The sequence below is a fragment of the Leuresthes tenuis genome, unplaced genomic scaffold, assembly GCF_036924035.1.
Source record: "Leuresthes tenuis unplaced genomic scaffold, fLeuTen1.0.hap1 SCAF_3, whole genome shotgun sequence".
NCBI classification, from domain to species: Eukaryota; Metazoa; Chordata; class Actinopteri; order Atheriniformes; family Atherinopsidae; genus Leuresthes; species Leuresthes tenuis.
The window spans coordinates 3,708,984-3,724,157 of record NW_027325357.1 but is presented as its reverse complement, the minus strand read 5'-3'; the positions used below and the strand labels follow the sequence as shown (position 1 = coordinate 3,724,157).

General features: G+C 42.7%; 1 protein-coding gene across 9 annotated transcripts in view; it reads right to left on the bottom strand.

The window, feature by feature from the left end:
- The window catches only part of ptprt (protein tyrosine phosphatase receptor type T), a 348,700-nt gene that overhangs the window by 107,870 nt on the left and 225,656 nt on the right, over positions 1-15,174 (bottom strand). For 5 of the 9 annotated variants that reach the window (XM_072381466.1, XM_072381458.1, XM_072381459.1 and 2 more), the window contains exons 15-16: positions 11,758-11,794; positions 9,194-9,250 (exon numbers count right to left, since the gene is read on the bottom strand). In XM_072381466.1, the coding sequence (XP_072237567.1) occupies positions 9,194-9,250; positions 11,758-11,794 (94 nt within the window). The remainder of the gene's footprint in view (positions 1-9,193; positions 9,251-11,757; positions 11,795-15,174) is intronic. The other 4 variants (XM_072381463.1, XM_072381464.1, XM_072381465.1 and 1 more) reach the window with 2 other exon arrangements.

Below are 15,174 nucleotides of genomic sequence, written 5' to 3'. Positions count from 1 at the left end.
TATTAATCACCAGTGTTCAGTTTTTATGACACAAGTTGTTTTTCTCTTCGATTAGCAGATAAGTTTCATATGAAAAGTGTGGAAAACATCATTTGAATTATACCTTTAAAAGTAGTTTGTATGACCAGTGGACTGTGGGCAACAGATTGAAACTAATGCATGAATCCAGTGACACATACAAGTCCAGTTAGACATTACATCTGACATCTAAGGTCACACCAAGTCTGGTACAAGCTACACCTCAAATAAACGCTGCTCTGTTGGTCTGGAAAGTGGCGCCGCCTGCTTTAAAGGAGGATGAATGACGTCCAAAACCAGAGAAAAGACCCCGAAAAATACACAAAGACAACATCAGGAGAAGAAGAAATGACAAAGAACTGTAAACCGAAAGGGAAAAAGAAGATGAATAACTTATCAAACCTAAAGACTAGATGGGAAAGAGAAGGAGCAGAGACCCTCAAGCCTGTGCTCGTGCACACCAATGCGCCTGTTCTCTTGCAGACGTGCACCAAGCGGAGTCGTTATAACCTTGATAGACAAAGACAGCCGATTAATAGAGTAATACTGCTGTGTGGGAGTTCAGTTAATCCCTCGTCTCTCTCATCTTAGCCCCCTCTGCAATAACAACACAAGGTTGGCAGCAGAATACACTGAGCGAACGGTTTAAGCACCTAACCTTGGCACGCTCCGTAATAGCTGCCGCAGTGAAGAGATGTTCTTTTAAAAAACCCTGAATGCCTTTAATGACAACACACTCAGCACCTCTGCAGCCCAGTCAGGGACAGCCTTCAGGTCCTCCAGTTGTTAGGAAAATAGACATTAACACCTGTGTCGTTTGCTATCTTTTGGCTTCAATGAGGCAAAAGAAATGCCTCCTTCAACTTGCATGTTTTCAAAAGAAATCCGATTGACACTTTAATAGAGGAGTTCAGTGCAAAGTGATGCACTTTTACACATTTTCACTGGTCACAGGCTGGATAGTCGAATGTTTTCTTTGTTTGAGCTAAAACATCCTGAACCTGAGCATCTCTGTTCGCACTGATCACTTTTTAGAGGATTAAACTAATCCAAACAGGACTAAAACAGGATTAGATTCATAAACTGTGACGTGAAAAACATGCAGTGAGGCTGTTTGTCTCTCTTTTTAAGATCAGTCCTTCTCCAGATGTTGGAACTGTGCTTTTAAGGGCTGTGTCTGACTTCATATTTACTCCAGATGCACCACTTTATAATCTATTCTGGAAGTTTCTGCAGTAAAGAATGATATAATGAAATGGAAAGACTGTATATAATACAGCAAATAACTGTAAATATGATTTATTTGTTGGCACAGAAGCTGTAAAATTGAACATATCCAGCAGACATGAACCAGTTTGCATGTTTTAAACCAAAACTTTTGCCACACAGTATAAAACAAGGATTATTAAACCTTCTGTTTTTATTTCCTTATAAAAGAGGCTGTCAGTCAGGCATATTGCAGTCACACGGCAGCCTTGGGCGGCCATGCAGGACACGTGCGCACATTTCCCCGCACTGTGGCCTGGTAACCACCTCACAGGTGTATCAAACCCCAATTTCCCCCCTGACTGCTCCACAATGTGTGTCACCCGACACATTTCACTGCGACCCCGTTTGCTCACACTTCACCGGCTCACGTGCTGATTGGGTTCAACAGTTCATGATGTAACGGCGAAGGACCCCCATCTGGTGACGGGTTCAGCTTCATTTAACATCGCAATTGGCCGGCTCCAGAGCCGCTCAGCCAATCCGGTGAACTTAAGACGGGGTTCTGACCGGGGAAAAGGAGAAGCGATATAAAGCCACTGTGTCCATCACAAAGGGGGTAAAAACCTGAGAGTAAGGAAACTACCACAGCAAAATAGGACTGATTCACAACTGGAGCAAATAGGGAGAAAGCTAAAGCCATTTATGATTCCATGAGCCAACAGGTGGGCTGCAAGCATGTACAATCCGTGGATCCATCCTGCCGTGTTTCCATCAACTCATCTCTTTTCTTGGCACATTAAATAAAATTCATGTGACCTTTTTATGCATCACCCAAAATACCAGCACACGAAGGCTGAAGAGTCAAGAAGCTGCTTAAAATGTGCTTTTTGAGTTGAAATACAGTGAGAAAAAATAGCTCAAGGCAAGCAGTGGACTTAGACTTGGCCTTGATGGCATGAATGGACACATTTACAGCTATTTTTCAGCGATTCCAGCCATCAGAAATTCTCAGAAGTCGTCACAGATCGTTGAAAAGGAAATAAGTGGGAATCTACTGTCTAATTAATTATCTTTAAACGCTTCTAAACATGTTAAAGAGTCATTGTCTTCATCAACACTCCTGCTGATCGCTCCTTTGTTCGTGTGGAGCAGCATTTCTGAAAAAGGAGAAGTGAGTTGTGCTGGCATTGTTACGCCCAGAAGACTCTTGAAACCATTTATTTTTCCAGTAAAGCCCCCCCCCACCACCCCACCCAGGGAGAAGACATGAAATGTCGATTTGAGAGGTATAACTGCTGTCTCCAGATGCTAAAATTCCCCACCACTCGGCCCTCACAGTGACAGGCTGTGCTGTGCACGTGAACTAAAGAGAAAATAAGAACACAGACAGAAGGTCTCAGGGTTGGGAATATTGTTCAAAGTGTTCCTGCTGAAGATACTGACTGATATCTCTAAGATTTGACTTGATTTTTGCATAATTTGGCTTTAAACGAAGCTCGAGTCGAACACAATTACTCAGCAACGGGGCGGCGATGACCCAGGAAGGGCCTCCTGTGAGCGTCAACCTGAAGAGTTTCCTCTGTGTGCATTTGTGGAATATTCTTTTCATTTATTCCTGCTTTTATATCTCCCGCTTGGAGAGCAAAATAAAATTATCAGGGAGGAATTACGGGTAAAACCAAAGATATTAAAAACATAATCTCATCCAAATGGAGAGAAGATTGATTCTGCCAGCGACCAACACACGGCGGCAGCCCTCAATGGCATATTAAATGCTGCTTAGCTGCGTGTGCGCACGTGTGTGCACGTGCACGCTCCTGTTTTCAGTGTCACCAGTCCTTCTTTTTCATGGTTATTTAGCAACAAGCAGCTGTTACAAAGCTACATCCAGGACGTCATGTATGTAACATGTTTGCTGCCGTTAGGTGGGTTTGTGTGCAAGAACAACTTGGATTTGGGGGGGGGGGTTTGATTTGAAGGTTTCATTCCCTCTGGATTAGCGTTAGCATGGCTGAGTATGTTTAACAGGATTACTAATCTGATCTGAGCGCATCCGTACTTTATATTAAGTGTGCCTTTGCAGACCAACAACTCTCCTGCTGGCCTCAGGCACCAGCCTGCAGTGCACGTTAGGAAGTGCTTGTTGTTCTCCTTCCTGAATCTAGAAATACTTGTAATTACTTTGTAAACATTGGGGCTCATCTTTTGTTTCCCTTGTCTGGCTGGTTGTTGTGGTTCTGTGATCGAATTGAACAGCGATGGCGGTTTTCTCTCAGTTCTCCCTCTCTTACTCACGGTGAGTTAGTACAGTTACTATGAAGTAGGACCATTATTATGTGTGTTTATGGGTCCTCGAGTGTCTGATGATCATCCACTTTTAAAAAAGTTAGCATCGTGAATTCTCCTCCAAACCAACAGTTTCTCCATCACTACTGTACCTTTTTTCAATCCCATAATGCAATGCAACTCGATGTGTGATGACCAAATCAACTACCAGGTTAATCAAAAACCCAGATTACCCAGAGAGCATCTCCTATCCTGTACTTCCCTCCCCCCTCTATCTCTGCACTTTATCTTTCTGCACTTCCTTCTATGCCTGCACCCTATCTCTGCTCTGTCCCCTCTGACAGAGTCGGACTCCTGGGTTCCTTCTATGTAGCTTATTGTTAGCTTTTTGTATAGCTGTTATATCTTCATTTGTAAGTCGCTTTGGATAAAAGCGTCTGATAAATACAGAAACAGAAACATCTCAGAGCCATTTCATTTCCAGCTGCTGTTGCTCCGTCCGGCTCAGCCGGTCACGTCTAGAAGAGAACTTTCTGCACTTTAAGCTCATAAACAGAAACACAAGGTGTTCAAACAGGACCGTCTCCCTGTTGATCACGGCTTCTCAGAAACTAAGAACCTGAGCAGGCGGCGGCTGCTCCAGCGCCTCACAGCTCAAACCGACTTCCTGGTCGACACGTGGTCGTTTCTTTACCTCCAGTTCCTTCATCTTTAATTGGCGGCCTCTGCTTTATGCCGTCAGTCCAGTTACCCAGGCTGACGTCACTGTTGGCAGGCAGCAGAAGGCTTTTTCTTCCCCTTTCTCTGACTTTCTTCACATCCCTTTTTCTCAGCGTGTCTCTGGTGTTGACACCCTCCTCCTCTTTTGGATTTTGCCCATTTTATTCTGAAGAATATAAGAATAAGTGTTTTTCTTTGCTTTTCGAATCGTACACGCCTCCTTTGCACCTGCTTTAACAGCATTTCTGCCGTTGCTCGTTGCTACGGCGCCCTTAAAAGTTCAAAGCATCTCCAGGTATTCACCTACAAACCCTCTCGGGGAGGGTTTTTTCACTCCTTTAACGGCCTGATTGAGTCGGGACAAACGGACTCACTGAGCAGAAAACAGGCAGGAAATTGCCATTACTGTAAAAAGGAGAACAGGTAGCAACGAAAAGTCTGACACAATGACGAATACCATTCAAATTCTCTCAATTTTTCCCTTTAACAGAGCAAACACACCCTCGGAGTTCTCCAACACTCGCATGTTGATAGCAGGCGATGAGTTGCATCATTATTGCACAGCACCGGAGTCAGTTACAACATGACGTTGTACACCACCAATTATAACCAACCTCGGGACTAATGGTAATGGGAATTGAAGCTGACATATAACACCAGTGTGTGGATGACAAGTGGTGGGTTTGATCTGAGCACGTGCGCGGCATACAGGCACCGCATCAGTCCCGCTTACCAACACAAGCCGTCTGCTTCACTTTAGCCACAAAGAGACGAAACTCAGACACACAGAAACATTTCCTGGCTCTTTTCGAACCGGAGACCTGCTTTGTTCGTTCTTTATAACCCGCCGGATGATGCAACTCCCAACCACGCCGAAGCACAGCACACCCAGAGCAGTTTTTGACTTGGCATTTTAACACTCGTATGACCTTGTAATTTTCATTTCTCACAGACTTGCTCTCTGGTGTTAAGTTGCATCATCATAACAGAAATCTCACATGTAGAAACCGTCATCGCCATGACAGCAGAGTTCATCTTAGATCACAATGTTGAGTCAAAAGTGAATTCAAAGTTAAAATTAGTCTGAAAAACACCAGATGAATGCCTTTGAAATGTAAATTACACATAATATGAAGTTTAATTTCTGAAATATTGAAGGAGAAAGCGGGACTTGAGCCACCTGGTACGAATAAAATCAAATAATATTTAGTATTACTTTATATATTATATATTTTATATTATTACTATAAAGTCAATTAGCTTTAAAAGTGTCTTAAATTGACGCCGTATCTTATGGCATAGCTATATGTGTTATTCCTGTTTTTATAAGATCAGAAAAGGAAATATAATTCAAACCGTTTTGCACTAATGCTCAACACGCTTTGACCGTTTATATCAGAGGTTTTTCCTCTTCGGATATAACATGAACCTTTTCATATGGATTAAACATTGAATTTGGAACAAGCAGAGCTTTCTCAGGCTAACAAAAGCTGCTGTTCTCCACCTTTCGTTTAGGGCTGCAACTAACGACTACTTTGATAGTCGACTAGTCATCGATTATTGAAACGATTAATCGACTAATCGGTTAATTACTAATTAAAACGGACTAAAACTGAAAAAGGATACATTCAACCCATATTTCATCTTCAATTTTAACATTAACATGAACTGAAAAAGCTAAGAAGAGTGCAGCTGTAATGCACCAACAGTCAAATCTATACCAAAAAGTGAAGTTAAAATCCAAGACAACTCCCTTATTTATAGCTAGCAGGCTACGCTAACAAGCTAAATATCTCACCAGAGCTCCAACCTGCTTCCTCTTCAAATATTCATGCCTGACAGACATGCTCCCGTGATACATGAGGTCGGCTTTACAAAAGTTAAGGTAATCGATGGTGAAATGCTGCCAGACCCTGGACACTTTTGGACGAAAGGACGATAATTCAGCCGCAGCCATTTCACTGTTTCTACAGGTCATCTCCGCTATTAGCATCTCTAAGCAGAGATAGGTAGGAAGTGAGATGACTCACTCCATACGAAAAATGACGTAACCGACAATTATCGACAATTAAATACTTTTTAATGGCTGTGTGTATAATATTTCCCCCATTAGACACCAAAAGTCCTGTATTATTAAGTGCTCATAACAAGAGGAGCACAGATCAGCAGACCTTAGATTACTTACTAAAGTTGAATGGGCGTCTCTGTCTAACAGGCGTGATAAGCATCGTTATGCATTTATTTGTAAAGCTCTCTCTGGTCTCCTACCAGCTTATATTAACTCTTTGGTATCTTTTAATACAAGTCTTTGTCATACACGCTCACAATGAAAGTTCCCTCTGCTTGCAGTGGATTTGGAAAGTCCAGTTTTTCTTACTGTGCACCTCAAACCTGGAATACTTTACGAAACCATCTGAAACTAACCACTTATATCATTAGGAAACTTTAAATCCATAATTTAAATTTGACCTCCGACTGCACCGGTTTTTAATTGGACTTCTATGTTTTCGCAGTCTATCGTCTGTTAAGCTTATTGTGTGTTCTAAATGTTGTGTTTTAATTTTATTATGTCTCGGCTATATTGTAAATGAGGTTGTTTCCTCAATATATCTCCGAGTTTAAATAAAGGTTGTAAAGAATGTTCCTTCTCCATGTTCCTCTTGTGGATGTCCACCACAGTTGTTGTTAGTTTGTTTCACATCCCTTCAGATTTGCTTCAATCATGAATGGAAACTGTTGTCTATTTCATTTGAAGTCAGCAGATGTATTATTTCACTGCCTAAAACTTTTTTCCTTTGTTTTTTTATTGTTCTGTTGTCTTTCGGCTGCATTCTTAATGAGGTTTGAATGAAAGCTAAAGCTAAAGCGAATAGATCCCAACACAAGGTGTCAGAGTACGATTAACATGTAAAAAAAAACATGTGATCAGGTACTGAAGAGTTTTATCTGATCCTCAAACACAAAATGCTCACAGTGATCCACTAAACAAAAGGAAACCAGTGGTTTGTTTTATCATTTATCAAATATAGCAGATGAAAGTTAAAAAAAACAACAAAAAAAGTCTTAAACACAGTAATGAACTCTAACTTTAATCTAAAATTTAGGTTTCCAGCTTTCATTTGAATGGTATTTAGATCCATTTGCGTAAGCATTTCACTAGTTTGCTATTTGCTGCCATTTTTAGTGACTGTAGGACTGTTTAGGTGAGTTTTTCTGCTGAATCTGCTGGTGTGTCTTATCCTGCCTTCACCTCTGGTACCCTCTATACTGTCATTACCCCCTACCTGAACCAGGGTTTAAATCCCCACCTGCTATGACTGCTGTGCAGTTGGTGAGAGGCTGGGGCAGCTTGTGGTTGTGGGAGAAAAGATGGTTGTTGTGCTGTGAGGAGCAGTGACGGCTGGCATTAGGGGAGTGATCACTGTCTAGCCTCCTGGAGTCGTGCCGTGGGCCCAATTAGCCGAAACACTGATGAAAGAAGGTTCCCATCTGATGACCCCAATGACCTGTTGGTCAGCTCTGCTCACTGGTCTATCGGGATCATAGGGATCGGGAGGTTCTTCATTAGGTACTGAGCCAGTATTAGAAGGTTAATTGTTGAATTTAGGGAATTATTCACCGAGTCTGGTCCTTTTTTTTATAGCACAAGTTTCTTGTGTTTACTTTGAATTAGAGTTGACAGCAAGTATTTGTGCATGATATGCATAATTCCTTCTGCTGGGTCTGCAACCTCCATTTCCCTCAGGACAATAAGTGTTACTGCGTTTATGTGAAGTCCTCTCACAGCAGTTTGCAGCTGTGATCACTGCCGACTGATTCCCCCATCGTGTCCACATTAGCTCGAGCCAACATTTTGATTCTGCTTTCTTGTCTCTGCATTTTAAAATGATCAGCACAGACGGGGTTTTCACAGTTTTCAGTAAGAAGTTTTCAGCTCCTTTATTGCACCTGGAAAACTGAATTCTAACGAAATGCGGTATATGAATTAAACGGTGACACTAATACACTGTTTGAACGTCATCTGACAATATTCTAGGACAGCAAATAGCTTTCAAGTATTACACTTAACACAAAATGTGATTCATTTCGTTAAACATCTTATCTAAAGCTCTTAAAGTCCTCTGATTTTAAAGGAAAATGTTGGAAATGTAGTTCCTACTTTGGTGCTCAAATGCAAGGTCGCTCTTTCAGAAGGACATACAGCTTCTGAAGGAGCGCGTTGGTCTTGGACACATGGCTGTTTTGTCCTCATTTACCATTGTTTTAGTGATTTGGAAAGTCTGAGCGTGACATAGCACTGAATTATAGATGTTTGCCTTCTGGAAATGGTCACCAACAACCACAGGAACTCGTATATGAAAGCATCTCAGTGAGCAATGAGCCGATATTCAGCATAAATGGGAACTGCCACCATCCCTTGTTTCAGCAGGTATTTGGTTTTGCTCTAAAAAAGCCATCCAAGTAAATCCTAAACAAGCTTGTGCACTGCAGTTGAATTTGTCCTTTCATGTGAGTGAGAGCAGGACAGACCTGAAGGCAAAAGCAGTTCCCAACTTTTATCATTTTATTGTTTGTCGATGATGGAAGTCTGATCTATTAGATGAAAAAAGTCTAACATGAGCCCAATGAGACGAGGTCCGAGCTCCTGAATGTGCAGCGGAGCTTCATTTGGGAATGTGTGCGTGTGCATGTGCACGAGACAGACAGAGAGAGGAGGTTCAACGACAGCCGGCAACACTCCAAGCAGAGCAGACATGCAAACAAATGCAGTAAGATGATGATGGCGAACAACAACAAAGAGCAAAAAAACTGAGAAAAACCAGGAAACGCAAGGAGAAAGATGGGGGAGGGGAAGGTGTGGGCAGGGGACAACCAAAATGAGAGTGTTTGCGTCGTGTTCATGGTTGTAGTGTGACATAACATTGGGAAGAAAATACTCGGCCTATAGAGCAATAATCACCTTCGCTCGGGATGACTAGAATGTACGGCGTTGTTATTTGTCCCCTACCTATTACCACTAAGGCCAAGGGCCGCACGTCCCCGCCGGAAAGCATGAGAAAGAGAGGGAAGAGAGAAAACAAACAACAACAAAAAAGAAAAAGAAAGAAGAAGAAGAAAAAGTCTAAGAAAAAAATATGTATAGTTGCGTTTATCCATTTCATCAAGGTTTAGATCTCCCTGGTTTTCAATTGCACAATCTGTCTTAGAGGAAAGAAATTGCACTGGTGAGAGATGGCACTAGCACAATGAAATCAATAGCATTCAGCTGGGATATGACTGCTCCCTTCGCCAAGAAATAACTGTCAATGAGCAATTTGACTGGCCCATTACCGGGAAAAGGCCTAAAGGATGTGTTTGTGGTGAGGATGCTCGTCACCAAAGGGTGGTCGGTGAATGCAGATGTGGTGTTTCGGGTTAACATCGGAGCCAGCTGAGGGCCTCAGAACTGGCTTGACGGGTTAATAAACATGTAGGGAGAAAGATGGAAGAGAAAAGAAATAAAGTGATGGGAAAAGAAAAAGTAAAGTATGAACTTTGTGGCGTGGCAAACTTTAACCAGGTCTCCCCTCAGCTGCAGAGCTGGAATATTTGTTTATAACTACAGTGTTGAGGCAATAAGGTGGTTTTACGCTACTTCCTCCTTTAGTTAGCATCATATCAGTGGCTTTTTGGGTGGAGGCCAGTCTCCCTCGCTTCTGTCTGTGGCCTTTAAGTGTTAAAAAGCTCTTCAAATTTTATTTACTGCTCCTTGAGACCGAGAGGGAAAATAATCTCAGTGGCTAAAATCATCTTAGGAACCAGGTTTTCTCTGGGGCGTTTTTAGAAAACAAAGCAAAGTTGTTCTGAAGTAAAACAGCAGCTCCACGGGGCAAACTACACTGGAACCCACATCTAAATATAAGGCTGTGGATAGAACCTTAAATTTCAGGTCTGCTGGAGTCAGAAGCATCGATATGTGACCTTAACAGAGGAGCATCGGGTGGACATTTAGCAGCAGTTCTTAATGAGAAGCCTAACTATTTCAGATACTCTACATATTGGTTAAATATGTGTCTAAAAAGCCCTCCAGATGTGAATCCCCTCGTCTTTTACGAGCCAGCTGACCATGAAACGTTTCATCTGGCACCTGGTAGAAAGCAACACCTGAGAATATTGATCATCTGAGCATAGAGCACAAAGATAAGCAGCTAGATTTTAAACGGTGAACACGATAAACAGCACCGATCAGAGACAGATTGGCTCTTATCTGCACGTGTCAAAGAGTCCCAACACAAAGTCAAAGTTACTCAGTGTGTGGCAGAAATGTGATGCAACGCTGAAGTCCAAAGAGCGTTTCATTCAACATCTGATCGATGTAAAAATAGTGCTTTTTCAGTTATCGAGGTCATTAGCATTAGCATTAGCAAGCATCGTGCATCTTCTCTCTCCTGCTCTGCCGGCTTCTGTAATGTGGATAAAAACCAGGTTCTTTGTCCTCTTCCTCTCATATTCGCTCAAATTTTTGCCTCTGATTGGTGCTTTAATGAGGAAACTTATAGAGCCGCAGACTGCTGAACTTATTGATCAGAACAAAGAGTAATGTTGACTGAATTTAGTTGCTGTAATGAATTGTTTGCAGGTATTACAGCATTAGTTATCGTAATTTATCAAACCAGCCTCCTACATTGCCTCAGAACACTGCTCACATACTGTTACAACAACTCAAAGTTTGGATTTTTTTCATTTTAGAGCAGCCACAAAGTTAAAAGCATGTCGTTTCTCAAGCACACGTCCATGCAGACAGACAGAGAGCAGCGTTTACACCCACAGTACATCCCAAACAGAATGGATGGAGCAAGAAAAAGAGGGATGGAGGAGGAGAATGTGCACAAATGAGCAATAAAGGCTCGACACGGACGAGAAATAACAAGACAGAAAGTGAAATCCGAGACGTGGAAAAATCAAATCAATGCTTGATGCAGATGAAAAAACAGGAAAGGCAAAAAAAAAAGAGAGAGAAGGTGAGAAAAATCAATAGTGAGCTGAAAAGCTTTCAAAGCACACCGCCTGGCACACAAATGGCTGCATTTGCAAGAGATGAGCAGCTAATAAAAATGAGAGACACGAGGGAAAGTAGAACGAAACAGCAGAGAATGGGACGGAGGCAACGCTGGTTCTGATGATGGTGGTCAAACAGGATGTTATGACTCTGAAGTAGCACTTTACACCCTGACGGGGAAGCAGCATGGATGTGTGGAAAAGGGAGAGTGAGACGGAGGCAAAGGACAGAAAATATGAGAGAAAAGAGCGGTGTGTGAGAATGAAAGAGATGGAGAAATAATGCCATCATGCAGGATTACATGGTCAGGATTTGCTCAGGGTAATGTTCACCTTTTCAGTCGTGTGTGTGTCACCTAACAGACTCCTAACACTATTCTATGGGAACATCTGATCTCAATATTCTACAAAATAAACTCAAGAAGATTAAATTAAGCGTGATGATATCGTCATTACTGCTGAGGATCAATGGAAGGGTGATCATACCTTTGTGAGCCAGGCGGACGCAGTTGATTTTGGTCTCCTGTGGAAAGAAGAGAGACAGATGGTTTTAGATCTATTCTGCAAACACAACAGTTCATAGACTGTTCTGTTTATAGGCTGCATCTCATGAGGCTTACTTAAAGGAGTAAACCACAACATAAACAGCCAATAAATCAATAATCATCTTCAAGTTAAGAAAAAACAACCTCAAATGAACAACACACGACATATTGCACCATAGAATGACTATTATAAGAAAAAGTCCATCTTCACTGCTCCCACAGGAATGAAGTAGCAGCCAGGTGCTGCTGATCAATGCTCTGATTAACTGAGCATCAGTCAGTGTGAGCAGCTCTATAAAAGCAGGAGTTTTGCTGCTCTGCAGCATTCAGGTGTGTGTTAACACGATGCCAAGGAGGAAAGACACCAGCAGGGATCTTAGAGAAGCAGCTGTTGCTGCTCATCAGTCTGGGAAGGGTTATAAGGCCATTTCCAGACTATCTGGAGTCCATCATTCTACAGAGAGAAAGATTATTCACAAGTGGAAAACATTCAGGACAGCTGTCAATCTTCCCAGGACTGGATGTCCCAGCAAGTTCACCCCAAGGTGAAAAAGCCCAGAGCTACATCTCAGACTCTACAGGCCTCAGTTAGCATGTTAAAGGTTAAAGGTCATGACAGCACAGTTAGAAAAAGACTGAACAAGGATGGCCTGTTTGGAAGGGCTGCAGGAGAAAGCCTCTTCTCTCTAAAAAGAACACGTCAGCACAGCTTAGGTTTGCAAAGCTGCATCTGAACAAAGCTCAAGACTTCTGGAACAATGTCCTTTGGACAGACCAGACCAAAGTGGAGATGTTTGGTCCTAATGCACAGCAGCACGTTTGGAGGAAACCAAACACAGCATATCAGCACAAACACCTCATACCAGCTGTCAAGCACGGGGGTGGAGGGCTGATGATCTGGGCTGGTTCTGCAGCCACAGGACCTGGGCACCTTGCAGTCATTGAGTCCACCATGAACTCCTCTGGATACCAAAGTATTCTAGAGTCAAATGTGAGGCCATCTGTCCCACAGCTAAAGCTGGGCTGAAACTGGCTCATCAACAGGACAAAGATCCCAAACACAGCAGCAGATCTACAGCAGAATGTGTGAAAAAGAAAAGAATCAAGGTGTTGCAATGGTCCAGTCAGAGTCCAGACCTCAGCCTGACTGAAATGCTGTGGTGGGACCTTAAGAGAGCTGTGCAGAAACCAATGCTGCAAACCTCAATGAGCTGAAGCAACGCTGGAGAGAAGAGTGGCCGAGATTCCTCCAGAACCATGAGAGAGACTGATAACGTCCCACAGGAAACCATCACTGCAGCTCACTGCTGCTGAAGCTGCTGGATCAGGGGTTCACTTAGTTTTTCACAGTTTTTGTTCCATAAATAATGACACAGCGTAATATGTCATGTGTTGTGGTTCATCTGAGGTTGTATGAACCAAATTTTAAGACGTTTTCCAACGTCTTGGTACATAGAACCATAGAACTGATGGAGGGTGTACTTTAAAATGAGCTTCTCCTTTCAACAGTTGGATTAAATAAACACAATAAACACACCGTTTCCTGTTCACACACACATGCACACTGTGGTGTTCTTATTCTTCATCACCAATGAAGTCATTGATAACATGTGGATCAATACGCTGCTCAGCTGTTGGTGTTGACAGAATCCGTTTAACTTCCTCTTTGTCTCTTTACCTTATTTTTTAGCTTTATTATTTTCCTTGAACAGTTCTAAATATTTTCCTACTTGGGAATAAAAACTCAACTTTAATCAGCAATGATTTTGAAAGGTGCACAACTTGAAATTGATCAATCTCACAGCAGCAAATGATCAGCAAATCAGAAGCAGCATAGGTCAGCGTAGGTTCTGTCAACCTCTGAAAGGATGCCTCACAATCCTGGGCTTCAACCACTCCTGTCATCCTCCGTCTGATGGGCTGTCACCACCTAAAGTGGCCATGGCTTTCTTTTATACCTGCTCTTTTCAATCCTTCGCTGCTCCCGTCTTTTCCTCTTTTCTTCCCTCTATGACGTGCCGTCAGCAGTAAGTGTACCCATCTCACACACCTGTCACACAGACATCGGCCACCATCGCATGTTGGCCCATTTGTCTTCATCAAAGACAATGACGACAGCAGCTGCCACCATGGACACCCGTCACCTCAGCATTAGGAACAAAATCACACCAAAAGTACTGGCCTTGCACTTCTATTTTCCCCATAATTGTGGCTTTTCAGGTTAACAGTGTTTCTACAAATCAAAGGCAGAAATAAGTGAACCTGGGCTCTGCGAAGCTCCGTGTTTCAGGGTAAAACTAAACTTTTCTGAAAGGTTTCTCACAGACAGGCACTGAATTCACAAGGTGATAATCAAGTAGAAGAAAAACAATTCCAACAGCAACTGGTTGATGGTAGGAAATGTTAAGAGTCTGCATTCTTTGGGCCACTCTCGTCATTTCAAGGCTCCTGAAGAGCTGCGTGGTTTTCTGTATAAAAGCGAAAGATCAGCTGGTGTGGCTCTTATCGGTAATATAGAGCACATGCAATGACTAAATGCAATCCAAGGACTCCAAACATCAGCAAACATCAGCATACCTTTAGGCTCCATCTTTATTGTGAATCGGTACGTCTGTGTCCAGAGAGCATAGAGGAGAAATGCCAGTGGCTGATGGATGTAACAGGAGCATCTCTCCAGAAGACTAAACACACCTGCTCCTACGGTGTCTGTCTGACAAATGGCCGACTAAAACAGTCTGCCTATCTGCTTTATAGTCTTCCTCATGCGATTGCGCTCAATTGGACGCAGGAAACACACTCGTAAACACCTTCAGCTGTTAATGGCGTGCTTGTGCGGTATACTCTCTGGTAAATATGGAAATATAGGCGGTAAACACAACGCAAATACTTTCAAAATTGAGTGTAATGAAGGCTTGGAATGAGGGCAGTCCCTGTGCTCTCTAACATAAACAGGATCGTGACATGCAACATCGTTATTAAAAGTGTAAAAATGACATTTCTTCCATTTTCTGGAGGTGCAGCTGACTCTTCAGGATGATGGCGTCCACCCTAACTGATCTGAAGCATTTCATTGTCTTTGCATAACCACCATTTGAACTGAAAAGTGGAGGCTGAGCAGAATCACTCCCCCATTACACCTTTGGTGAACCTTCACAGGATTTCCCAGAAGACCTGAAAAGGTCTTCACTTAAAAGACCCAAAGCGAACTAAGCGAGGACTGGCTGGGATACGCACCGCTGCGTTCTGTTGACTTACGGTCTCTGGGTCCTCGGCTCTGTTCCCCAGCCAGGCCTGGGCCTGTTCAGTCATCTCTCACACATCGTATTTCCTCTCATCGACAACCTCCTAAAAGGACACT